General features: G+C 50.1%; 1 protein-coding gene across 1 annotated transcript in view; it reads right to left on the bottom strand.

The window, feature by feature from the left end:
- Positions 1-26,693, bottom strand: part of LOC119963670 (peptidyl-prolyl cis-trans isomerase FKBP8-like) — an 84,051-nt gene extending 57,358 nt beyond the window's left edge. The window contains exons 1-4 of the mRNA XM_038792991.1: positions 26,360-26,693; positions 26,099-26,268; positions 23,618-23,706; positions 4,522-4,739 (exon numbers count right to left, since the gene is read on the bottom strand). Of these exons, the coding sequence (XP_038648919.1) occupies positions 4,522-4,739; positions 23,618-23,706; positions 26,099-26,268; positions 26,360-26,444 (562 nt within the window). The 5' untranslated portion in view covers positions 26,445-26,693. The remainder of the gene's footprint in view (positions 1-4,521; positions 4,740-23,617; positions 23,707-26,098; positions 26,269-26,359) is intronic.
- Positions 26,694-27,648: the final 955 nt, after the last annotated feature.

Below are 27,648 nucleotides of genomic sequence, written 5' to 3'. Positions count from 1 at the left end.
GCATGCGCCCCCTCATGGAGCTTCCCCTCCTCCACTGCCCCAAAGCTCTCAAACGCTGCATGGGGTTCTTTTCTTACTACGCCCAGTGGGTCCCACAATACGCGGACAAGGCCCACTGATCCAGTCCACACAATTTCCCCGCACGGCCGAGGCACAACAGGCCTTCGCTCGTATTCGCTCAGACATAGCCAAGGCCGGGATGCACACAGTAGACGTGACACTGCCCTTCCAAGTAGAGAGCGACACTTCAGATGTTGCCCTTGCCGTCACTCTAAACCAAGCAGGCAGACCCGTGGCATTCTTTTCACGCACCCTCCATGCCTCCGAAATTTGGTATTCCTCTGTTGAAAAGGAGGCCCAGGCAATCGTTGAAGTGGTGCGGCACTGGAGGCATTACCCGGCCGGCAGGAGATTCACTCTCCTCACTGACCAACGGTCGGTTGCCTTCATGTTTAACAACACGCAGCGGGGCAAGATCAAAAATGATAAAATCTTGCGGTGGAGAATCAAGCTCTCCACCTATAATTACGAGACCTTGTATCGCCCCGGCAAGCTCAACAAACCCCCAGATGCCCTCTCCCGAGGTACCTGTGCCAGCGCACAAGTGAACCAGCTCCGTGCCTTGCACGAGAGCCTTTGCCATCCGGGGGTCACTCGGTTTTACCATCTGGTCAAAGCCCGCAATCTTCCCTACTCCGTCGAGGAAGGACGGACAGTCACCAGAGACTGCCAGGTCTGTGCGGAGTGCAAGCCGCACTTCTACCGGCCAGACCGCGGGCGCCTGGTGAAAGCGTCCTGCCCCTTTGAACGCCTCAGCATGGATTTCAAAGGGCCCCTCCCCTCCACCGACCGCAACACCTACATCCTTAGTGTGGTCGACGAATTCTCTAGGTTCCCCTTCGCCATCCCATGCCCAGATATGACGTCTGCCACCATCATCAAGGCCCTTGATTCCATATTCGCTCTGTTCGGTTTCCCCGACTATATCCACAGTGACAGGGGATCCTCATTCATGAGTGATGAGCTGCGTGTTCCTGCTCAGCAGGGGTATCGCCTCCAGCAGGATGACCAGCTACAACCCCCGGGGAAACGGGCAGGTAGAGAGGGAGAACGGGACGGTATGGAGGGCCGTCCAGCTGGCCCTACGGTCCAGGAACCTTCCAGCCGCTCGCTGGCAGCAGGTCCTCCCTGACGCGCTCCATTCCATTCGGTCACTGCTGTGCACCGCAACTAACAATACACCCCATGAACGCGTTTTTGCCTTCCCTAGGAAGTCTACTTCCAGGGTGGTGCTCCTGACTTGGCTCACTGCTCCAAGGCCAGTCCTTCTTCGTAGGCATGTCAAGCACCACAAGGCAGATCCTCTGGTGGATAAGGTACGCCTGCTCCACGCGAACCCCCTGTACGCCTATGTAGAGTTCTCCGACGGCCGCCAAGATACAGTCTCGCTCAGGGACCTGGCTACCTCGGCTGCCGATCCCATGCCCACACTCCTCCCTACCCACGCGGCACCCTCCTTTTCCCCGGCACCCCCGAATTCAGCCCCACCAGGTCCATCCCTCGTTCCCCTGCCCACACTAGAGGACATGGAAGATTTCGGCTCACTCTCGGAGTCATCCCGCCACTGGCCAGCACCAACACCGCCAGCACCTACTCCGTCGACGACGACACCGCCTGTGCAGACGTCGCCACCACTGCTGCGTCGCTCGCAACGGAACGTCCGACCGCCGGTCCAACTCAACCTGTGACGGACACAGGGTTGCCCGATGAACTCTTGGTTCCCTTTTCCCCCCTCTGTAAATAGATCACGTTTATGTATTATAGTTTCACGTCACCCCCGCCGGACTCATTTTTTACAGGGGGTGAATGTGGTGATCTCTACCACTGTATATATGTGTGTGCTTGCATTAGGGGATGCATGACAGTACCTGTATTACAGGTTTTCCGGTAAGCCCCTGCCGGCTAGCTCCGCCCACAGGGAGCAGTATAAATATTCATAAGTTTCCCTGAGATGCCATTCTACAGCTGCAGACGAAGGAATAGCATCTCACTGTAATAAAGCCTCTCTTGTACCATATTGAGTCTTTTGTGTGCAATTGGTAGCGCCACATCCGGGCCGTGGTGAGACCACGTGAGGGGCAACACCTCAAACGTTCCCCTCTATCCCTTGTATCTCTTGGACGCCGCGTTCCGCACTTTACTGAGATGAGGAGATCTGCAGCACCTGCTGAAAAGTTCGGGAGATTCACCCAAAAGCTTTTTCTGAGTTTTCATATTATTGATACTGCAGACCAAGAAATTGCAGAGCATGTCAAACAAAACAGTTCCATACTCACAAAACTCGGCTCTATTCCATAGTCGAGACACAAACCCAGTGACGGACTCACTGGTGGATCTCTCTGCTGTATTAAACTGATATCTTTGAATTATCGATGGGGTCGGGTTAAGGTGCTGTGCCACAAGTGTCCCGAGCTGGTTGAATGTATTTGTATCCGATATCGCCAGTACATGAGTCTCCAGATCATCTCAAACATATGTGGTCCACAGGCCGCCAACAGTATGTCTGTCTGGCACTCGTTCTCCATGATACTGTTGGCCCGGATGAAATAACGCATTTGTTCAGTACATTGGTTCCATTCTTGAACACCGGCGTGAAATATATTTTACCGCCCAAACAGAGGCATGGTGAATCAAAGAAATCCAAACCTAGGTCCAGAAAATCGGGGAGGTGGCTCAGCTGAGTAGGTTGCAGCGTCGACAGCAAACCAATTTACTCCTCATCGGCAGTTTAATAAGGACATGGGGGACGGGATTGTCCGCCCACCCGCCAGGTCAGAGAATCGCCGGGGGTCGGCGTGAATCCCGCCCCCGCCAGCCTCCGAATTCTCCCACCCCATAAAAGTCGCCGCGGCGTGAATCATGCCGCCCGCCTCGGAGAATGGCGGGGACCGGCGCGACTCAATGGGTCCTGGGGCCGCCCGAATTCTCCGGCCCGCGATGGGCCGAGTTCCTGCCTGTTTTTGCTGGGTCCCGTTGGCGTAAATCCCTACCGGCGGGACCCAGCTCCGTGGGCGGCCGCCGGGGTCCTCGGGGGGGCAATCTGGCCCCGGGGGGTGCCCCCATGGTGGCCTGCCCCACGGTCGGGGCCCACCGATCCGCGGGCGGACCTGTGCCGTGGGGGCACCCTATTCCTACGCGGGCTGTGTAGGCCTCCGCAATGGCCGGCACGAAGGTGAACAACCCCCCTGCACGGGGATGACGTCAGCAGACGCTGACGCTCCCGAGCATTCGCGGACCCGCATCGTCCAGCGGAGTCCCTTCGGCCCCGGCTGGCGCAGCGCCAAAGACCTTCCATGCCGGCCGGCCGGGGGCAAACCACTCCGCTGCCGTCCTAGCCCCTGAAGGTGCGGAGGATTCCGCATCTTTGGGGTGGCCCGACACTAGAGTGGTTCCCGCCACTCCACTGCGCCGTTTCTGCCCGCCCCGCCAATTCCTGGAGAATCCCGCCCGGGGAGTCCACACCATGTAAAAATAAGAACAAAGTTTTATTTACAAATGATATATATACACTTCCCGGTAGGCCCCTATCGGGTTCCTCTTTGGTCGGTGCCTTGCTGTTCGACCTTGCATACGCTGGGTAAATGAGATACCCACCCCTAGTGGGGGAGCTCATACTCCGAGCCTGAGGACGACAAGCATTCCCACCTTGTAGGTCCCGTGTGGGATATTATAATACACTTAGTAATTTTTTGGGTCAATTGCGCCCTTTGAGTTTGGAGGCCACAAAAACAAATCTTAGCAGCAGAGGGGCTAAGATGGCTATGTTGCAGATGTAGAAATAAGGAGTATTGTTGATGATTTAATTGCAACACATTGTGATGCCTCAGTACATTTAAAATTACTTGTGCATGTGAGTAAATGGGGACTGTGGGTGGAGGTCTTCAAGTTGCAGGCAAAAGGAAGAATTTGAATTTACTTCGCATCTTTAATGACCTTAAGATGTCACAAAATGCTTCACATCAAATAACTACTTTTGAAAATATGTAATAATATAAACTTCACATCTGAATTTGGATGCAGCCAGATTTCACAAATAACAATGTGGTATTGAACCAGTCATTTTTATATACGTTTTGATTGAAAGATAGATATTGTCCAAGAAACCAGGAAGAACTTCCCTGCTTAAAATAGTGCCACTCGGTCTTTTATATCTGAAAGAAGACACCTCCCAACAGTGCAGCATAATCTCAGTACTGTATTGAGATGTCTGCCTAGATTTTTGTGCTCAAGTGTCTGCTTGGGGCTTGAACCCAATACGTTCTGGTTAGTGTGCCATTGAAAGGTAGGTGTGTGTGGAAGTAGAGAACATAAGTAATTGACGATGGTGTATTGATTGTGTGCATTCATGGGCTCTGGACTGTAATTCTGATGCCATTAATGGATGTAATTTCAAAGGTTTCAATTAACATTGCAGAATACATTTTTAATAAGAAAGAAAATTCAAAAAAAGTTGTTTGATACCTTTGGTGTTTGCATCTATGATTGTCAAAGCACAAGTGTAGCAAAGGATTGCCAACTTGTAATTCTTGGTCTGGAAATAGCAGTTGCCTTTCTGCCGCTCATTCATGATCATTTTCAGCTGGTCAGCTTTGGGCTTCACCTCCAAACGAGTTCCACTGATTGACAGGAGGTGAACCTCGAGGAGGAGTCTGGATCCTGGCTTCATTTCTGATGCTTCACTGCAAAGCAATTAAGGAGATGACTGGAAGTGACTTTCCTGGAGTGTCACAAACCTGCTGGTTTGGCTGCTGAATCTTATCTTGTGTTTGCAGATCATATAAATGCCAATACTGCCACCACAGATTCACACAGAAGGACCACAACAGAGAGTTCTCTACAAAGCTTTCAGTTTCACAACACAAAAAATAGGAAGTAACCAAATGATGGGACAGGAAGAAAGACATTTCTACACCACTAAAATATAAACTTCCCAATATATACACACACCTGCCTGCAACCCCAGTTGACCCGAATTTCACATTGCCCATACGATTTTAAGCTTGTGGCACGGGCATGTGGCCCAACCGGAATTGATTTTTTAAGTTTCAAGTGTGAGGTAAAAGGCCCTGCTGGCAACAATGGGAGTGAGGTGAGGTGGTGTTTAGTATGGAATGAGTGTTTTAGGTGTTGGGCACATATGGGTGAGCCCCATTAGCCAACCTGTATTCTCGGCACTGAGTACCTCCTCCTCCCCTGAGAAGGACAGGGAACAGAGATTGAGGAGGCAAGGTGGTTGCAGGCATCCCCCTTGGGCAGTAGTCCAGGCACAGGATGATTAGGGCCATCAGAGACGAAAAGAAGGCTGCCCCAGAGAAGATGCCACCACTCGGCTGTCAGGGTGTCATGGCAGTGGTCCCATTACCTTGACATGACTGAGGTCCAGTGCCGCAGGGCCCTCCGACTTTCAAGGGAAGCAGTCACAAGCACCTGCCAGATAAGGCCCGAGGTAGCCTCCAATTGTGTGGGGAAGCACCCAATGCCTGTAACTCTGAAGGCCATGGTGACAATAAATTTTTATACCTCCGGATTCTTCCAGGGCGCTGTGGGTGATCTCAGTGGAGTCTCAGGGACAGCTGCACACAGCTGTGTTAAGCTGGTAACTGATGCACTATTCAGATGTGTGTAGATTCATCGATTTCAGGACAGACCAGGTTATCCAGGTTCAACGGGGGAAGAGGTTTTGCAGCCAGTGCTGAGTTCCCCCACATCTAGGCAGCCATTGATTGTCCCATCAAGGCACTAGCTGGCCAGCGGGAGCCTCTGTGAACAGGAAGGGCTACCACTCAATGAATGTTCAGATTGCCAGTGACCACGGGAGCCAGATCCTATAGGTATGCACGAGGTACTCGGGTAGCAACCATGATTCATACATTCTGTCTCTCACAGGCACCCAGGCTCTTTGGTGCTCCAGCTTTTCCATTGATTGGAAACAAGGATTACCTGCTGATGATGATGCCTCTCAGCCGATCAAGGACGAACGCAGAGGACACAACTGCTATCATGGATCCACGAGGGCCATGGTGGAAAGGACCATGGGCCTCTGAAGATAAGGTTTGGATGCCTCAACCGATTCAGGGGTGCCCTGCAGTCCCCACCTGAGTGAGTGTGGCTCATTGTGGTAGTGTGCTGTATTCTTCACAGTCTCACTCTCCCCAGGGGGGCGTCACTTGAGCAGGAAGATGATGATACAGCAGCCACAGACGAGGGCTCCAACATTGATGCCAGGCAGCCAGAGGGCAAGAACTACTAGGATGTACTGAGAAACCTCGAGGGTGGCATAACACCAAGGACACATCCAGCAGTGGCAGTGGGCAATACCATCATCCCAGACACATAACACTCACCAATTCCATGATGCCACTCCCACCCAATAAAGTTTGATATCCTGGACATTCCTGATAAGGCTGTGACACCAATGCAGAACACAGGACACACCTGGCATGAATGCAGTATGATATTCAAGATGATAAATTCAGAGATATACTAAAAGGTTGATCCACACAGATCATAAACATTACATCTTGATTATGCTTATGCCTAATGTGTCTTCAGTTTATGTTTCTGGGTACTACATCTAGGTGTTCCTAGCCCTCGCTGATAGGAGGCTGGTTGCTGTTCTTATTGCCCTGTTGGCACAGATGACCTTGGTGGTCAGCAGAGCCTGAGCAGGCATCGATGGGGAGGGTTCACTAGACAACATGGCTATGCAATCCTTGGTCACCGCCACTCCTGGAATGGAGCAGAGATTGGCATACAGAGAAAGGAACTGGTGCCCTCGTCCAGGGCTCCATGAGAGGAGTCCATAGAGATGGTGGCCACCTTGTCCACCATTCTGAGATGTGTCTTCATCTCCCTGTTCACCATTTAAGAATGGGCAATTATGGGTGACACTGGTTGTTGCCTCCTTCTTCTACACTGACCGCTTGAGGTTAGTGCCTGTGTGAGGATTTGCACGTCCGAGCGCAACACCAGTAGCTACTGGAGGTGTCACTCCATGATAGCCACCAATCTATCAATGGGTGAGGCTGTGCGCTTGGAGTTCAGGGTCACCTTAGTGCTCATGCTGCCCAAGGTTTCTTCCATGACAGAAACCATGGCAACACCGACCCTCAGGTATCTCCACCAGATTCCCCGCACATCCTGCTGGACATCAATTTCCTCGGACTCTGCATGGCTCTTGTTGCCAGCAGTCTTCCAATTACTGGTGCTCTGGGCACTCCCTACCTCCGCCTTCTGCCCTTGCAAATGTGAAGCATCCTCACCACTGCCTGCTGGCTGGGGATGGAAACAAAGGGTAATATTCATTAGTCAAAGCACAGGTTGGTATCCCAGTGCATGCTCGTCATCATGCTTGGTCCTAGTTTCTCAGTTACGAGCACATAAATAAGGTTGTTCTGATGGAGGAGAGCCTGCTTCATCACCTTTACCCTGAATATCAGATACTTCAGACCAACAGGCTCTTCTTACCTTCCTCAGAGATGCCTGTCTCTCTGCAGCCTGATGGCTTTGTGCCTTGCTCACCTTCCAGCTCCAAAGCCCCCAGCTCTGAGCTGATGAGGATCGCCTGTTATGACGCCCCCCACCCTCCTCAGTGGAAGATCGCTCCCGATTGTTGTGGCTCCGATTCTTCTGCAAGTCAGTGTGGAGCTCCAATGAGTGCTGAAAGCTTTCACAAACATCAAAGCATGCCCCCCCCCAAACTCAAAACACCCTCAAGAGGTTTGAGAATATTCCCCCTAGACCCTTGAGCTTTTGATGGACCAGAGGCTGTTAATTCATCTCTACAGCCTTCGATTGCACAGGCTCATGTGTGATCTGAGACTACCCGAGACCTGCACATGGTAACTATGGCCACCCTCCTTGGTGCCTTGTTCAGCACAATGCTAACTGAGTACTCACTCGTGCTGAGCGCAGAAGAAGCTCATTGAACCTTTCCCAACACCGGATAGTCCTGCCAACTGATCTCTCCTACCATCTCGACCCAAACCTTCTTCGTGAGGTGGTGTGGCCTCCTCCCACCCCTCAGCATCAGGACATGGCTCCACTAGGACTGAGAGACAGATATCCAGGAAACGGGGCGCTTGCTGGCTACCCGAACTCTTCTCCCATCTGCTGCAGCCTCCTGCTGCTGCCATGGCTCTCACAGGTATTCTTCTGAAGCCTGCAGAGGCTGGTTTTGAAGTTTGTGGTGGACACCGTTGGACACGGTGCACGCCCGCCCCTGCTCCACAAATTTAGCCGCATTTCCCATAGTAGCCAGTGTAATATCGCAAGTTCCAATTGGATGCGGGCAGGAATAGGATATGCGGCAGCTCCCGATTCCTCCGGCTGAGCATGCCCATCAAAAATTAAATTTGCCCCAAAGAGAACAATATTCGAATTCTGCATTTAAAAATACGGAACTATCTGAATTCAAATTGAACTAAATAGCTGATTGAAGACTTGTTTTGTAACACCCCGTTGGGTAACAGTAGAGCAGAGGGTGAGTATATAGATTTGGCTTGCAGATTAGCCATGATATCATTGAAAGACAGAACAGGCTTGGGTTAAAGGGCCTACTTATGCTTCTCCGTAACTATGCCATAAAATTATTGTGGCTTTATATTATTATAGTGAGACTTTAATTTAAATTTCTCACTGTTATGGTGGCCACGAAGCACATGGAGGATCGTCAGTAGTTCTTCCTGTGGGCTTCGTGGAACATGAATTCCCCTATTAAGTGGGTGGAAGCTCACCTGATAGGATACATATGGTTTAAAACCCCCTGTTCCAACTGATGCTCAATCAATGACTCCAGAAGCGAGATTGGACGATAATTGAAGGCTTTATTGTACTAGATGTTTCCCCCAGCAGCGCAGGTACAGAATGCAGCTGCTGGGGTGACACGGGCTCCTATACTCCGCCTTACTGGGCGGAACCAGCAGGCAGGCTTCACCAATGATACAGCAGTCTCGGGTACCTCCCACACCAATGGTCTTACAGCATTGTCCAGGGTACCATAATACCCCTAATACCGACTACCACATTCACCCCCTGTTTTAAAAAAAAGAGTCCGGCGGGGTGGTGGTCTCACGTTATACAGTGGTAGAGGTTGAGGTTATGGTGGTACCCGTATACATTAGCCCAGTGTTTTGCCTTGTTACATGTCACAACTATTTACAGTATTTATTTACAATCAGAATGAAGCAATTAGTCGATCGGGGTCCCTGGTCGTCCTCTGTGATCATCGTAGCTTCGGCGGTGATGCAGGTGCCGGGTCGGGCATCCGTGGCTCCGGGAGCATGGCTTAGACTTCTTCGGCAGCTTCATCACCCCTGGATGGGACCAGTGGGAGGTTTGATCCACCTGGGAAGGGGGCGGCTGTGGGGTGCACCCGTAGGAGGGAGGGGGCTGGTGGTGGTGGGGGTGTGGGTGGGGATCCAGCGGGCGCCATGACCCGAAGGGAGACCGTATCCTGTCGGCCGTCGGGGTACGCAAAGTAGGCATATTGAGAGTTAGCGTGAAGGAGATGGACCCTCTCGACCAATGGGTCCGACTTGTGCACCCGCACGTGTTTGCAGAGCAGGATGGGTCCAGAATCTGCCAGCCATGTCGGGAGCAAGGTCCCGGAGGAGGACGTCCTAGGGAAGACAAGGAGATGTTTGTGAGGTATTTGGTTGGTCGTGGTACACATCAGGGATCGGATGGAGTGGAGAGCATCCTGCCAGCGGGAGACTGGGAGATTCCTGGACGGTAGGGCCAGTAGGACGGTCTTCCAGACCGTTCCGTTCTCCCTCTCTACCTGTCCATTCCCCCGGGGGTTGTAATTGGTCGTCCTGCTTGAGGCAATGCCCTTGCTGAGCAGGAATTGATGCAGTTCGTCGCTCATAAAGGAGGATCCCCTATCGCTGTGTATGTAGGCGGGGAAACCAAACAGTGTAAAGATACCATGGAGGGCTTTTATGACGGTGGCTGCTGTCATGTCGGGGCAGGGGATGGCAAATGGGAACTGGGAGTACTCGTCAATCACATTCAGGAAGTACGTGTTGCGGTCGGTGGAGGGGAGGAGCCCTTTGAAGTCCACACTGAGGCGTTCAAAGGGACGGGAAGCCTTTCTCAGGTGCGCTTTCTCTGGCCTGTAGAAGTGCGGCTTGCACTCTGCGCAGATTTGGCAGTTCCTGGTGGCGGTCCTGACCTCCTCGATGGAGTAGGGCAGGTTGCGGGTCTTGATAAAATGGAAGAATCGAGTGACCCCCGGGTGGCAGAGGTCCTCGTGGAGGGCCCGGAGTCGGTCCACTTGTGCGTTGGCACATGTGCCGCGGGATAGGGCATCAGGAGGCTCGTTTAGCTTCCCGGGACAATACAAGATCTCATAGTTGTAGGTGGAGAGCTCAATCCTCCACCGTAAGATCTTATTATTCTTTATCTTGCCCCGCTGTGCATTATCGAACATGAAAGAGACCGACCGTTGGTCAGTGAGGAGAGTGAATCTCCTGCCGGCCAGGTAATGCCTCCAGTATCGCACAGCTTCTACTATGGCTTGGGCTTCATTTTCAACAGAGGAATGGCAGATTTCTGAACTTGGAGGGTGCGTGAGAAGGCGGCCACGGGTCTGCCCTCTTGGTTGAGGGTGGCCGCCAGAGCTACACTGGACACGTCGCTCTCGACTTGGAAGGGAAGGGATTCATCGATTGCGTGCATCGTGGCCTTTGCAATGTCCGCTTTGATGCGGCTGCAGACCTGGCGGGCCTCTACCGACAGGGGAAAAACCGTGGATTGGATTAGTGGGCGGGCCTTGTCCGCATAATTGGGGACCCACTCGGCATAATATGAAAAAATCCTAGGCAGCGTTTCAGGGCCTTGGAGCAGTGTGGGAGGGAGATCTCCATGAGGGGACACATGCGTTCAGGATCTGGGCCTTTAACTCCATCATGCACTACGTAGCCGAGGATGGCTAGACGGTTGGTGCTGAACACGCATTTGTCCTTGTTGTAAGTTAGGTTAACGATTTTTGCGGTATGGAGGAATTTACAGAGGTTGGTGTCGTGGTCCTGCTGGTCGTGGCCACAGATGGTGACGTTATCGAGGTACGGAAACGTGGCCCACAAACCGTACCAGTCAACCATTCGGTCCATCTCCCGTTGGAAGACCAAGACTCCATTTGTGACACCGAAGGGAACCCTTAGGAAGTGGTAGAGCCGCCCATCTGCTTCGAATGCAGTGTATTTGTGGTCGCTAGGGCAGATGGGGAGCTGGTGGTAGGCGGACTTGAGATCCACCGTGGAAAAGACCTTATATTGTGCAATCTGGTTGACCAAATCAGATATGCGGGGCAGAGGGTACGCGTCGAGCTGCGTATACCTGTTGATGGTCTGACTATAATCGATGACCATCCTGTGCTTCTCCCCGATCTTTACAACCACTACTTGAGCTCTCCAGGGGCTGTTGCTAGCCTCGATAATACCTTCCTTCAGTAACCGCTGGACTTCCGACCGAATGAAGGTCCGGTCCTGGGCACTGTACCGTCTGCTCCTGGTGGCGACGGGTTTGCAATCCGGGGTGAGGTTCGCAAAAAGGGAAGGCGGCTCGACCTGGAGGGTCGCGAGGCTGCAGACAGTGAGGGGGGTAAAGGGCCGCCGAATTTGAAAGTTAAACTTTGGAGGTTACATTGGAGTCGAAACCTAGGAGCGTGGCCGCTCAGAGGTGAGGGAGGATGTAGAGGCGGAAATTTTAAAATTCCCTTCCCTGGACCGTGAGGTTTGCGACACAGAACCCTTTGATCTCTACAGAGTGAGACACGGAGGCCAGGGAGATTTTTTGATTAACTGGGTGTTTGGGAAGAGAACAGCGCCTTACCGTGTTGGGGTGTATGAAGCTCTCGGTGCTCCCCGAGTCGATCAGGCAGGATGATTTATGCTGTTGCGGTCGCAAGTATTCGGGGCCGAGACTGGTCCAGGGTCACCGAGGCAAGTCGTGGCAAAAGCTGGAAATTTTCTTCGGGCGATGAGTGGTCATCCGCATCGGGGTCCTGAGACTCCAGCCAAGTTGGCGGCGCCTACTGGTCGCATATGGCTGGGGGTGTGCAAGATGGCGGTGCCCATCCATCTCACGTGGTCCCCGGGGGGCAAGATGGCGGCACCCGGGGCCCACATGTGGCTCGTGAAGAAGGTTGGGGTGGTGGTCCCGTTTCTCCCCCAGAGACCTCCCGGGCCTGGCATACCGCCACGAAATGGCCCTTTTTGCCGCACCCTTTGCAGGTGGAGGAGCGGGCCGGGTAGAGCCGCCGGGGGTGCTTGGCTTGCCCGCAGAAATAGCAGCGGGGCCCCCCGGGGTTGCTTGGTAGTCGTGCCGCACAAGCTTGCGGGAGGATGGGGAATACATTGGAGTCAGCCATGGGGGGGTTCCACGCTGCCCAAGGGGCTACCGCGTGGTCGGGGACGTACGTGCGGGCGTTTTGGGAGGCTACATCCATGGAGCTAGCAAGGGCCCATGCCTCCTTGAGGTCAAGTGTTCCTTTTTCTAGCAGCCGCTGGCAGATTTGGGAGGACAGCATACCTGCAGCGAATGCGTCCCAGATCAAAAGTTCTGTGTGGTCGCTGGCTGAAACTTGTGGGCAGTCACAGTTCCTACCTAATACCAGGAGCGCACGATAGAAGCCCTCCAATGATTCCCTGGGGATTTGCCGCCTCGTCGCCAGCAGATGTCGGGTGTAGACCTGATTCACTGGGCGAATATAGTGTCCTTTCAACAGGGCCATCGCGGCCTCGAAGTTGTCCGCATCCTCGATGAGGGTGTAGATCTCTGGGCTCACCCTCGAGTGAAGAACTTGCATCTTCTGGTCCTCCGTGGATGTAGCTGTGGCAGTCCTGAGGTACCCGTTGAAGGTCGCCAGCCAGTGTTTGAAGGTTGCTGCTGCGTTTGCCGCATGGGGCCTGAGTTGCAGACACTCCGGCTTGATTCGGAGCTCCATTCTTTAAAATCTAGTACAATAAATTGATGCTCGATCAATGACTCCAGAAGCGAGATTGGACGACAATTGAAGGCTTTATTAGATGTACTAGATGTTTCCCCCAGCAGCGCAGGTACAGAATGCAGCTGCTGGGGAGACACAGGCTCTTATACTCCGCCTTACTGGGCGGAACCAGCAGGCAGGCTTCACCAATGATACAGCAGTCTCAGGTACCTCCCACACCAATGGCCTTACAGCATTGTCCAGGGTACCGTAATACCCCTAATACCGACTACCACACCAACCCAAACTGATCTCTCCGTAGGTCTCTGGGCTTGGTTGCCTTTTTATCGTTATAGCAATAAAGGGGTTTGTTGTTGGGAGACTAGCCTTGGCAAAGTTATTACGTTGGCACTGAGGAATAAAAACAAGTTTCCCCGAGCAAACTTCAGATTGGAATACGAGTGGCTTCTCAGTAAGAAACAAAATGCCTCTCTTTGGTAAACTCAAACTCTGACGTTAGCAGAGAAGACTGGGCCCAATACACGGAGCGCATGCGTTACTTCTTTCAGACTAACAACATTCTGAGATGAGAAGCAGAAAATCATTGTGCTAACAGCATGGGGCCCCAACATTCAGCGCGATAAAAAGCCTGAGCTAACCTGGAGAAAGCAGAAAAAGGGCACAGGAGCTACAACGGTATCAGACAGGAATGTCCTCTGTTTGGGGCTGGTTTAGCACAGTGGACTTGTAATGCAGAACAAGGCCAGCAATGCGGGTTCAATTCCCGTACTGGCCTCCCCAAACAGACACCGGAATGTGGTGACTAGGGGCTTTTCATAGTAACTTCATTGAAGCTTACTTGTGACAATACGCTATTATTATATTAGGAGGAGAGACCTCATGTAAAAGTGTCCATTACTCAGCTGAAGGTGCCTATGTAAATAATCCATCATCAAATCGGCAATCAGCTTGTCAAAGAAATATTATGACAGTCGTAACAATGCTAAGGAACCCACTCCAGAAGATTGCAGATGTCAGATGATGGACTACTTTGAACACTGTAAAAAAGCAAATCAAGGGAAAAATCCAGGAATAGGCAATTTGAGTGCTACTCCTGGAAGAAGCCAAGACCAGCACAGGCTCACACCATACTGGTATAACCACTCCCAGAACGAACGGCATGGTGGTGCAGTGGTTAGCACTACTGCCTCAGGGCGCCGCGGGCCTGAGTTTAATCCCGGCCCTGGGTCAATGTCCGAGTGGCATTTGTGCATTCTTCCCATGTCTGCGTGGGTCTTACCCTCACAACCCAAAGATGTGCATGATAGGTGGATTGGCCATGCTAAATTGCCCCTTAATTGGAACAAAAATAATTGTTCACTTTTTTTTTAAACAAACAATTTTATTGAGGTAGTTTTTTGGCATTGTGATTACAGACATCAACCGAAAGAAAGCAAAAAAGGCAAAAATGTGCAAACATCCACGTATATTCAATACTTCAATCGTAACATACTGCACCAGCCCGCTCCTCTCCCACCGGCACTACCCGCCAATTTATCCCTCTTACGCTACTCTACTCTAACCCCCCCGCACCCCCCCCCCCCCCCCCCCCCCCCCCCTCTGCTGACACTCACTCTCCCGCAAAGAAGTCAATGAATGGTTGCCACCTTCGGGCGAACCCCTGTACAGATCCCCTCAGGGCAAACTTAATTTTTTCCATTCCCAAGAAACTCGACATGTCCGTAAGCCACAACTCAGTCTTCGGGGGCTTTGAGTCCCTCCATGCCAATAATATTCGCCGCTGGGCTATCAGGGAAGCAGAGGCCAAAACATCGGCCTCTTTCTCACCCTGGACTCCCGGGTCTTCCAAAACCCCAAAAATTGCCACCCCTGGACCCATCGCCACCCTTGTTTTTAGCACCCGGGACATGATCCCTGCAAATCCCTCCCAGTACCCACTAAGCATCGGGCATGCCCAAAACAAGTGTACATGGTTCGCTGGTCCTCCTGCGCACCTAGCGCATTTGTCCTCTACCCCAAAGAATTTGCTCATCCGAGCCACCGTCATGTGGGCCCGGTGAACAACCTTAAATTGAATCAGGCCGAGCCTGGCACATGTTGCGGTCGAATTCACCCTACTCAGCGACAGCAGGAGTGCATCCCATCTCCGAAACTCTTCCTTCATTTGCTCCACCACCCTGGCCAAATTTAACTTGTGCAGCCTGCCGCAGTCTCGCGCCACCTGGATCCCCAAGTACCGGAAATTTTCCTCAACCAGCCTAAATGGTAGCCCTCTCAATCTGCTCTCCTGGCCCCTTGCCTGTACCACAAACATTTCACTCTTGGCCATATTTAATTTGTACCCTGAGAACTGGCCGAACTTCCTCAACATTTCCAGTATACTTCCCATCCCGGCCACTGGGTCCGACAATGTACAGGAGCAGGTCGACCGCATAAAGAGAGACCCTATGTTCCATCCCCTAACCATCCCCTTCCATCCCTTTGCGGCTCTCAGCGCAATCGCCAGCGGCTCTATGGCCAGCGCAAACAGCAGCGGAGAGAGCGGGCAGCCCTGTCTTGACCCACGGTATAGCCTAAAATACTCTGACACTTCTCTGTTTGTCCTGACGCTGGCCTTGGGGGCCTGATATAATAACTTGATCCAATTCACCAGTCCCTCCCCGAACCCAAACCGTCCGAGCACCTCCCATAGATAGCCCCACTCCACTCGGTCAAAGGCCTTCTCGGCATCCAACGCCACCACTACTTCCACCTCCCTGCCCGTCGGGGGCATCATTATCACATTAAGTCAGCGGTGGGAAAACTACGGCCCGCGGGCCGCATGCGGCCCGCCAAAGGTCTTTCTGCGGCCCAACAAGTCATTAAAAAAAAATTTTTTATTTAAAAAAAAATTTTTTTTTAAGGTTAATGGGGGGGGGGGGGGGGGGGGGCTGTTGGGTTACTTACTGGTATAGGGTGGATACGTTGACTTGAGTAGGGTGATCATTGCTCGGCACAACGTCGAGGGCCGAAGGGCCTGTTCTGTGCTGTACTGTTCTATATGAGGCGCCCATAATCATAACCGGATGAAGTAATTATTTTACTTAATATACTATGCGGCCCTTTGAAATTGTGAATTTCTGAATGTGGCCCTTGCACAGAAAAGTTTGCCCACCCCTGCATTAAGTAATCTTCTCAAGTTGGCCGACAGCTGCCTGCCTTTCACGAACCCAGTTTGGTCATCTCCAATCACCTCCATACGCAGTCCTCAATTCTGATCGCCAGTACCTTTGCCAGGAGCTTGGCATCTACATTGTTCAGGGAGATTGGCCTGTAGGACCCGCACGCTTCCGGATCTTTATCCCGCTTCAATATCAGTGATATGGTGGCTTGCGACATCGGCGGCGGCAGGGTCCCTCTGTCCCCTGCCTCATTAAAAACCCTCGCCAAGACCGGGCCCACTAACTCAGAGAACTTCCTATAAAACTCTACTGGGTATCCATCCGGCCCCGGAGCTTTCCCCGACTGCATGGCCTTTAGGCCCCCCAATACCTCCTCCACTCTAATCAGGGCCCCCAGCTCATCCACTCGCCCCCAACTTACTGTTGGGAATGTTAACCCGTCCAGAAACTTTTTCATCTCCTCCGGTTCTTCCGGAGGCTCCGAAGTATACAGCTTGCTATAGAAGTCCCGGAATACCTTATTCAATCCTGCCGGGTCCTCCACTCTGCGCCCCTCCCCATCCATCACTCTACTTATCTCCCTGGCCGCCTCCCTCTTCCCGAGTTGCTGCGCTAACAATCTGCTAGCCTTTTCCCCATGCTCGTACACCACACCCCTCGCCTTCCTAAGCTGTTCCACGGCCCTACTCGTGGATAGCGCCCCCAGTTCCGCCTTTAGTCTCTGCCTCTCCCCGAGTACAACCTCCCCCGGGGACTCCGCGTGTTCCTCATCTATCCGACACATTTCCCTAACCAATCTGTCCATCTCTGCCCTGTCCGCCTTGGCCCTGTGGGCCCCAACTGAAATCAACTCTCCCCGCACTACTGCCTTTAGCGCCTCCCACAGGGTCGCCGCTGAGACCTCCCCCGTATCATTCACCTGCAAATAATTTTGCATACACCTCCGAAGCCTCTCACAGATCCCCTCCTCCGACAGCAGTCCCACGTCTAGCCTCCATTGTGGGCGTTGGTGCTTCGCCCCTCCGACCTGCAGGTCTACCCAGTGCGGGGCATGGTCCAAGATAGTGATTGCCGAATATTCCGTGTTCTTTACCTCCCCTATACAGTCTACTTAGAACAAAGAAGTCTATCCTAGAATATACTTTATGGATGTGCGAGTAAAACGAGTAGCCCCTTCCCGTCGACTGTCTGGCTCTCCAGGGGTCCACTGCCCCCATTTGCTCCATAAACCCTTTCAGCTCCCTTGCCATTGCCGGGCATCTACCCGTTCTGGGACACGACCGATCCAGTGCCGGATCAAGGACCATGTTAAAGTACCCCCCCCATTATTAGCCTACGAGAGTCCAGGTCCGGGATCTTCCCCAGCACTCTTTTAATAAAGTCCACGTCATCCCAGTTCGGGGCATATATATTCACCAGCACCACTCTTCTCTCCTCCAGTCTGTCACTTACCATCAGGTATCTTCCCCCCCTGTCTACGGCTATGCCCTCCGCCTCAAATTGCACCCGCTTGTTGATCATGATTTTCACCCCCCTGGACTTCGAGTCCAAGTCCGAGTGGAAGACCTGGCTAATCCAGCCCTTCCTTAGCCTAGTCTGGTCAGACACTTTCAGATGTGTCTCCTGCAATATAATTACCTCCGCCCCTAGGAGCCCGCAAGTGCGCGAACACCCGCGCCCTCTTAACCGGCCGATTCAGTCCCCTGACCCATAGCCTCTCTCGGGCCGGCCCCCAGCCCGCGCATCGCGTCATTCTTGGCCCGCCTCTTGGCTGCCTCCACCCTCTACCTCCTTCGCACTGTCTACTTCAAATCCCTCCCACGTCAGCAGAACAACCCCCCCCCCCCCTCAACCAACATCCCCCGGTAACCCACCCCTGCCCTCCACTATTGGGCACTTTTATATGTAAATAAATAAATAAATAGATAGCCACTCTCAGAAGCAGACATAATGCAACTAAACCATATCATCATGACAAAGATTGCCCCAATAATGAGAAAACTGTTGGTGAATGGTTATCCATTGGAAATGAAGTGGACACAGGGGCTGCCACCTCTGTCATCGGAGAGCAGACATTTGATCACCTTCAAACTGGTAGCCAACCCTTGAGTTTAGAAGACACTAGAGCCAGTCTAGCCACCAACATGGGGGAACCTTTGTGAATTAAGAGCATTACCATGACTCTGATGAACCACAGGCAGCAATCAGTCCAGTTTCCACTCCTTGATGTGTGGGGACATCAAGTCCTATGGGGAGAGATTGGATCCAGCGGATTAGGCTGAACTGGCTAGAGATTTTCAGGCTGTGCGGGGAAAACTGTGTGAAGTTATCACCAAATACCCTGAAACTTTCAGGAGGGCCTTAGGAAAATAAAAGGAGCTTGATCCAAAATTCATGTCGTCCCCGTCCTTAAGCTGCACAAATCGGTCCACATCTGTGGGGATTCTAAGATACGGTTAATCGGGTTTCCAAACTGGATAGGTACCTATGCCGCAAATAGAAGAATATATGCTAAACTAATAGGTGGCCTGACGTTCAGGAAGTTAGATATAAGCCATGCCTATCTTCAGTTTGAATTAGACAAGCCTTCCCATAAATACGATATGATCAACAAGCACAAGGGCCGATATGAGTATACTCGCTTGGCCTTCTGGATCTCATAAGTGTGCATCATATTCTGACAGATCATGGAGAACATACTCCAAGGGTTACCCAAAGTGGCGGTGCATTTGGATGATGTTCTGGCCATGGGAACTTCAGAACAAGAGCACCTGCCAAAGCTAGAGGTTTGTGAAAGCAGTGCACATCTGAAGGGAGAAAAGTGCGATTTCCAACTGACCTATATGGGCTATTGGGTGGATAGAAAAGGGCTACATCCAGTGGAGGATATGGTGAGGACCATCAGGGAAACGCCAACTCCAAGAAACACCACAGAATTGAAATCCTTCCTGGGATTAGTCAAATAATATGAGAGGTTTATCCCGAACTTAGCCTCTTTGCAGTCTCCACTGCACATGCTGCTGCAAAAGTATCAAAAATGGTCTAGATGGAAGCCTTCGAGAAAATAAAACAACAGCTGCTGTCGTCCAATTTATTGGCCCATTCAACCCCAAAAAGGAATTCATCCTGCCATCTAATGCTTTTCCTTATGGGTTGGGAGGCGATACTCTCACACCGCTGAAAACACGGGTCAGAAAATCCCATCGCCTATGCATCCAGGACCCTTTTGGAAGTGGGGGTACTCTCAAATCAAAAAGGAGGGCTTGGCAGTCGTGTAAAAATATTTCACCAGTACGTCTATGACAGATATTTCATAATAGTGCCCGACCACAAGCCCTTATTTGAACTTGTTAAGGAGAATAAGGCAATCCCCCCTACTGCCTCCTCCAGGATACAGCCTTTGGCCATTACTTGCAGTGTCCTAGAACATGAATCGCTAAAACTGATGCCTTGAATCGTCTCCCACTGTCCACAAACCCTTGCTGGCATTGGAAGAGGTCATGATGATCCTAAATTTTTTAGAGACATTGCGAATGTCTGCATGGCAAATCAAGACCTGGATACAGAAGGATCCAACACTGTCAAATTGGAAGCATATGATCCTGGAGGTGAGGCAGTGCGGTAGTGGCATTGTCACTGGACTAGCAATCCAGAGACGCAGGATAATGCTCTGGGTACATGGGTTCAAATCCCACCAGGGTGGAATTTGAATTCAATATGGAATTAAAAGTCTAATGACGAGTGTGAAACCAGTCGATTGTTGTAAAAACCCATCCGGTTCACTAATGTCCTTCAGCGATGGAAATCTGTCTTTTTTACCGAGTCTGGTCTACATGTGACTACAGACCCTTGACTCTTTAATGCCCTCAGGAATGGACAACAAATCATGGCCCCGCCAGCAACGCCCATGTCCCGTGAACGAATAAAGAAGAGTCCCAGGACAAACCTCAGACACCGGGAGCTGGATTCTCCATTTCAGTGGCTAAGTGCCGGCTCAAACAGAGAATTCGCGTGCGTTTTATGACGCCAAAATTTGCGCCGAACCCTCACCGATTCCGGGACCAATGAGGGCATCACAGTGGCGGCGGGTGAAACCCCCGGCTTCCACGGTGAAAAGGGCCAGAGAATGGCCAGGCCCCTGGCCATGCATTCGCACGGGGCTGACCTGCAGCGGTCGCGCCGTACAACATGGCGGCAGCCCTGTGCGGACCCAACCCACCATCTGCGACCCCACAGCCCACCCCATAAGCCCCTTAGCCACTCCCCCTCCAGCCCTTGCGGAAGTCCCCCCCACCCCCGGCCTGCGGCACGGATTCCGGCAGAGTGTGGCGGCACTGGAGACAGTCCGCAGCTGCCACGGCGGGTTCCCGACCACTCAGACCACAAGTCACCCGTGAAATCGGGAACTCGGCCAATTGGGGGCGGAGCATTGCAGGAGGGCCTGTCGATGATGAGCGAACACCGTTGCAACAACGGGCATTACGTCACTTCCGAGGGAGCAGATCATGGCTGACCGGCATCAAACCGGTACTGGCTCTGATTTGGGTGTTGAAGTGGATTCTCCGCCCGGGATCGCCGATTACGATACCTACGTCGGGCAACGGAGAATCCCGCCCCATGAAACCTTGTCTGACCAAGAAAGATGGTCAGTGTTGAGAACTTAATCACTCTGTTGAGGCCCCGGTGGGTTGTTCCCGCCCAGGGCAGCACCCAATTCTACTGGAGCTACATAATGGCTACCCTGGGGGGGGGTCTCAAATGAAAATGCTTGCCACGTCTACTGGCCCGGTCTTGACTCAGACATCACTGACTTGGTGAAGTAGTGCAATTCGTGATGGGAGAATCATAAGTTCTCTCCTTCAATTTCCCTAAACAAATGGGAGTGGTCAGGCAGGCCATCATTGCGAGTGCACATGGACTTTGCCGGCCTTTTGCTGGTCCAACAATCTGGCCAGGTCGCATCCCCGAATCATGGGGCGAGACTCCTTGGTGGCATGGCTGCAGGCTGTGTGGGGTTTGCTCTGCAGGCTCGATTTAAGTGTTGCTCCCCTTTGTTGGTGGGGGGGAGCTGGCAGGCGCGGTCACAGCGAATCAGCCAATGGGACCATCATTTGCGTATGAAGCCCGTGGGTCTCGTTAAGTGGTCCAATTAACGCTTGATACTGGTGACGGCCTCGCTGGGTCAAGCGTTGGGAAGCTCGCGGTAGTTCCCGCTCGCTACCGCAGTTAGAAACTTTCCCCTTAAATTGTGCCCATGGAATAAGCAAATATGACGCACCAAATAACATAAAAGCAGCAGGGATACATTCTGATTTTTACAACAAAAGACTCTCTTATCTGCTCAGAAATGTGACTATTTTTCATGACGTGAACTGTTCATTCAGGTCTGATAGACTGTATCCTTAAATATGGTGAGATGCCGGCGTTGGATTGGAGTGGGCACAGCAAGAAGTCTTACACCAGGTTAAAGTACAACAGGTTTGTTTCAAATCACTAGCTTTCGGAGCACAGCTCCTGCCTCAGGTGAACTCTTCTGATGAAAGAGCTATACTCCAAAAGCTAGTGATTCGAAACAAACCTGTTGGACTTTAACCTGGTGTTGTAAGACTTCTTACTATCAAATATGGAGGAACTGCCTGTAGTGATATTGGTCTGGTAAAGTAAAACAAAAGCTCTTTGGCTTAAAGATTGTGTTTGAAGTTTGGTTGATGCTTGTTTCTTGAACAATCACATTGAATGTAAATGTATTTGTGTGAATTTTAAAGTTTTGAAATGGCTGATTACTAACTGTAATTGAATGAAATATAGCCTTTTCCAGAATGGTATGAATGCCGGGGTCCCTAGGTAGCAATGCCAGGGTGCCAGGCTGGCAGTGCCAATGTGCCTGGGTACCAGGAAAGTGCCAGGGTCCCACCCTGCCCAGTCTCTGACCACCCAGGGGTTTCCAATGGCCTGGGGGACCCTCCCCAGGTGCTGTTTCGCCAAGTCCACGTTTGTGTAGACCAGTAATAAATGGCACCCGGAGGTCTCCCAGGCACGGCTGGTGAGTCCCGGGAGCCGGGTGAATCTGGCATCCCAGTATTTAAATGAGCCGGAAGGCTTTAGTTAAATATTCAGATCTGGATCTGGATCTTTCCCAATGAGGGCGAGATCCAGTTTGAACAGGGTGGAGGGAGTCGGGTGACGCCCTCGAGGTTTCACGTCTGGCGTGGAGCCCGATTTGGGCCCCGCACGCGATTCACCAGTTACCTCCGGGTGGGTGTCAGGCGTAACCAGGCCACTGAATCGCGCCCCCAGAATTGTGACTCAGCAACAGTGCAGGAAGAGTGATACAGTTCCATGCCAGGATGATGAGTGGCTTGAAGGTGAATTTGAAGGTGGTGGTGTCCCCATATGCCCTTGTCCTTAGGTGGTAATGGATTTAGAAAGTGCTGCCAAAGGGTCTTGGTGAATTCCTGCAATGCATCTTGTAGATGACACACACTGCTGCCACTGTGCATCGGTGATGGAAGGAGTGGATGTTTGTGGATGGAGATGTCAATCAAGTGGGTTACTTTGTCCTGGATGGTGTCAAGCATTTTGAATGCTGTTGGAACTGCACTCATCCGGGTAAGTGGAGAGTATTCCATTTCACTCCTGCCTTGTACCTTGTAGATGATGGACAGGCTTTGGGGAGTCAGGAGATGAATTACTCCCTGCAGAATTCCCTTCCTCTGATCTGTTCTAGTAGCCATAGTATTTTTATGGCTAGTCCAGTTCAGTTTCTGGTCAATGGTAACCCCCAGGAAGTTAATCTAAAAGGTTTGCAGATGCAGCACTCCAGATGTCACCGATGCAAGGTCCTCAATTACAGACACAAAATAACACTAAGCAAAGAGAAAGCAAGTCATTCTGGAACTTGAAATTTAGAAGCGTTTATAATGGTCTTTTGGGGCGGCACGTGGCACAGTGGTTAGCACTGGTGCCTACGGTGCTGAGGACCCTGGTTCGAATCCCAGCCCTGGGTCACTATTTGTGTGGAGTTTGCATATTCACCCCGTTTCTGCGTGGGTTTCACCCCCACAACCCAAAGATGTGCAGGTTAGGTGAATTGGCCACACTAAATTGCCCCTTAATTGGAAAAAAATAATTGGGTACTCTAAATTTATTTTTAAAAAATAACGGTCCTTTGATCTTTGTTGTGTAAATGTAGCTCTAACGGGGACATGCTTATCAAGGGTAGCAATCTCAAAGAATCTCAACAGGTTAGGTGCTTAACATCAAAACTGTGCTCTTTACTTTGAAGAACGCCACAAGAAAATGCAAAGGACTTAAATCTCAATGTTCAGGTTATATTCATAAATCAGTTGATCAACTTGGTGCTTGTAATTCAATCAGTATCTGCAGATTTATACTGACTTCCAGCCATATGTAATTCCACAACAAAATGCATTTAACAGCTTACCTGGAAGCTCTTCCGGAACAGAATTTGGAGTCGGTGAGAATCAGTGCTTTCTCCTGTATGTACATAAGGGGCACACAGATTTCGAGGGCCTTGGAGAGAGAAGGAAAATTATACTAAACATATCATGTCATATTTTGCTGATAAATGCATCATTTTTGCAACTTAAAATAACTAACGAGTTGTTCATTTGTGAAACCAGCTTCCTCGAGTTAAACATTTTGGGATACTTTGGGCTGTATTTTCCAGCGGCTTTGGGATCCCCACATTGAGCCCATATGGCGATCCAAAGCCCGCCAATATCATAGAATCATAGAATAGAATTTGCAGTAGAGAAGGAGGCTGTTCGGCCCATCGAGTCTGCAACAGCCCTTGGAAAGAGCACCCAAACTATGCCCACACCTCCACCCTATCCTCGTAACCCAATAACCCCACCAAACCTTTTGAACTAAGGGGAATTTAGCACGGTCAATCCACCTGCTGCCTACGGTGCCGAGGACCCTGGTTCGAATACCAGCCCTGGGTCACTGTTCGTGTGGAGTTTGCATTTTCTCCCTGTGTCTGTGTGGGTTTCACCCCCGCAACCCAAAGATGTGCAGGTTAGGTGGATTGGCCACACTAAATTGCCTCTTAATCACATCTTTGGACTGTGGGAAGAAACCGGAGCACCCGGAGGAAACCCACGCAGACACAGGGAGAACATGCAGACACCGCACAGACAGTGACCCAAGCCAGGAATCGAACCTGGGACCCTGGAGCTGTGAAGCAACTGTGCTAACCACTGTGCTACCCTGCTCTCCGGCATAACCTTTATTTGAGAAGGCCTCCTAATTGGCCACATCTGCACTCCTTTCCTTCAGGGTCCTGATGCTGAGCCCTGGTGTCCATGTCAATATGTAGGAAGGTTGCTTCGGGAACTGATCCAACTACTGAAGGTAAGATTTCAGGGCTTGTGAGGACCATGGCCCAGTGGCCCCATTCCTTCAGCAATCTGTTCATTGGATTCATCCCAGCGTTCAAGATTTTAGCAGAGTATTGGCTGAGTAAATTTACAGCATAGGAAATCCCTCTCCTTGGCCACATTGCCGAATGGCCTCCTTCTGTATTGTATCATTATATTGCTCCATGACAATGAGCCATGACACATGCATTCACCCCACTCCCTACTAGGAATTGGCTAGTCGCGGAGTGAGCCTGGTATTTCCAGGTCCTGCCTGAGTTTACAATACACTCCCGGCTGAATGCAGACAGTTTCCACTTTCCCTCAGGAAATTCAGAACCCATGTGAAAGAATACTGTTATTAATGTGTGATATTTGAATGAATACTACTGTTACACTTCCAAAGAAGTGTCAATAAAAGATGAGAAAGCCCATATACAAGGAAATCATCCAGCACCAAAAAATACATTCTAATTTACCTCAGGATTTACTTCCACCCACCCCAAGAACAACAAGCCTCTAATTGACCTTGAGTTGTTAAAGCAATAAAATCTAATGGATATTTAAAAAACGCATAACGCAGGCTGTAATGCTGCTGTCTTTATAAATGGTCATATTCTCCAACTTATTGTAGGAAATCCACCAGCACAATGATGTGCAAAATGTAATGGGGTATGGGCTAGAAGAGGCAACAGGAAAGATGAAGCAGTGGAAATGAAATACAAATCTGAAGAGATAGTAGAAAAAATGTAATTTCAACTCCTCAAAGAACATTATTATTTATGGCAAACAGTGATGTCAAAATCTTAATAAAATGGACATTAACATGGTAATAGTTCAGTCAAACCTTTGTGGAATTGTGTTAGGTTGACTAATGAACTCAGAGGAAAAGACTAAATAAATTTGATGGGCATAACTGAAAATAAAATCAACATGTGAACTATGAATTATGTTGTAATATATGTGCAACTGAATTATTGGCACAGGCATTATTTACCTGTAAATTGAACACAGGCTGTTCAGTCTGTGTCTGTGTGTGTAAATCATGCACAAATCAATACAAAATCATTGAATTATAAATAGATGTCAGTTATAGACAAGTACAGTTATGTGTAGGTAAATTATAGCTAAATGTAAGAATACACAGGTTATAGAAAGGTAGTACAGAATGTGATTTGTAACAGTATGGAAGCATACACGGGTATCAATTAAGGCAGATCTGAATCATCAGGGGCTGTGCAATATGTATAGCTCTGAGTTTCTATTATACAAGTCTAAATTATAGATTAGTGTGAAATAATAACGTACATTTTACGTAAATGTGGATTCTACATAGTTTTAAACTGCAGATCTGAATTTTGCCCAAGTACGAACTCAAGCTTATGCAAACTACACAGCATCATGAATCCTATCAAGCTGACTTACTGATGGGTAAAACTGCCGTAGAATACATATATATGACCTACACAGCTGTGACTTCTAATGCTATATTGTTTTTGTGTCATGGCATGCTGGCTTGTGCATATGGTATTCTGTTCACCCACCTTAATGACGTCTTTTCCATTTATGGTGAATGAGAGTCTTTGACGACCTAGAATGACATCTCCATTTTCATGCATTATCTTCACCCAGATTTTCACATTCTGTCCATTTCCCGGTCTCTCAAGTTTAACATTGCCACATTTTAGAATCTTCTTTTTCAGCAGCCCATTGCCTGCAATAGTGAATTATTCACATCATTTTATCTCAAGTAAGATCTCTGTACCAGTTATCTTACTCGTAACTGCAGCATTCATTACACATACCTAGCACATCAATCCAGTCTTTTGGATTATCCACTACATCACCAGTAGCATTATGTGTTGTGTCCATGCCGCACAGTGTGCTCATTCAGTGCACCATTAGCAGCAGAGACTTGCATTCAAACATTGTTAACTCATCAAATGTTTGCAATCAAAACTGTCCGATCACAAATTAAATAGATGCTGTCATTAAAAGGCCATCACATAGTCTGAATGGTCCATTGCAATCATGACATCATTTACAAATAAGCAGGTACTTTTGGCTCTACAATGCATCAGCAATCGATTGCGAAAACATTTTGAGACTTACATGTCTCAATGACAAGTTACTGTTTAGAACATTTTTCAAACAGAGATTGTTGCATCACAGAATGTTTTCCTGTTACTACGGATACATATTTAATACAAAGTGATCAGTTAGAAGTCGTTTAGAATTAAACTTACTCAGAAGGAAAGATCTTCACACCCTGCGATAGGGCTGTTGTCCAGGAGCCTGGATTAACACGATGCACAATAGTGAGAGCATGTGACATCATAATGTCACAGACTCTCAATACAGCCTTTCTAACCATTAGAATCATAGAGTTTATTGGATTTTTCCTGTGATATTGATGTCAGCCTGATTAGAATGTCCTTTAGTTCTAGTTTCTAACTGGCGCATCGTCAAAATTGAACTATTATTATGAAAAGACGTGGCAGCCTCAGTTCATTGAAGATTATAGGTTCAAGTCCCACACTTGACAGTGCACTGCACTGTCAAAGATGCCGGCCTTTCACTGAAATATTAAATTAAAGACAGGATTTTTGGTGCTGATGTTGGATCAGAAGGGAGGGAGGTAAGTGTGGAATTTCTTTATACTGGCTGGCATGCTGGTTCCCCGCCACAGCCCTGACTCTCCAGCCATTTTCCTGGAGATAAATTCAGATGTGGAACAGCTACTTATCCTTAAGTGACTGGTACCTTGTTCATTCAATTAAAAGGCTAATTAAAGCCATTATTCAGAGGCTGACTGGAATTTTCTAGTTAACCTATGGCCACGACGTTGGGCATATAGCAGACACCCTGGAGACACCCTCCCAGGGACATGCCACAGGAGTGAGGCCAGTGGTACACAGTCACTTTGACGACCCCCACCCCTGCACGACCATACTTACCCAGTCACAGATGCAATCACAGGTTTCCTCTCCACCATTTGTGGCCAATTTTAAAAGTGCTGAGAGAATTCTTCAAGATGGATGTTCCCTCTCACTCTATAGCCTTCACTGGCAGGCTGCAACTCCTTCATCTCTCT

This window comes from Scyliorhinus canicula, chromosome 1 (genome assembly GCF_902713615.1).
Source record: "Scyliorhinus canicula chromosome 1, sScyCan1.1, whole genome shotgun sequence".
Classification (NCBI taxonomy): domain Eukaryota; kingdom Metazoa; phylum Chordata; class Chondrichthyes; order Carcharhiniformes; family Scyliorhinidae; genus Scyliorhinus; species Scyliorhinus canicula.
Note: the sequence above shows the minus strand (reverse complement) of the source record. Positions and strands in the feature narration are given on the sequence as shown.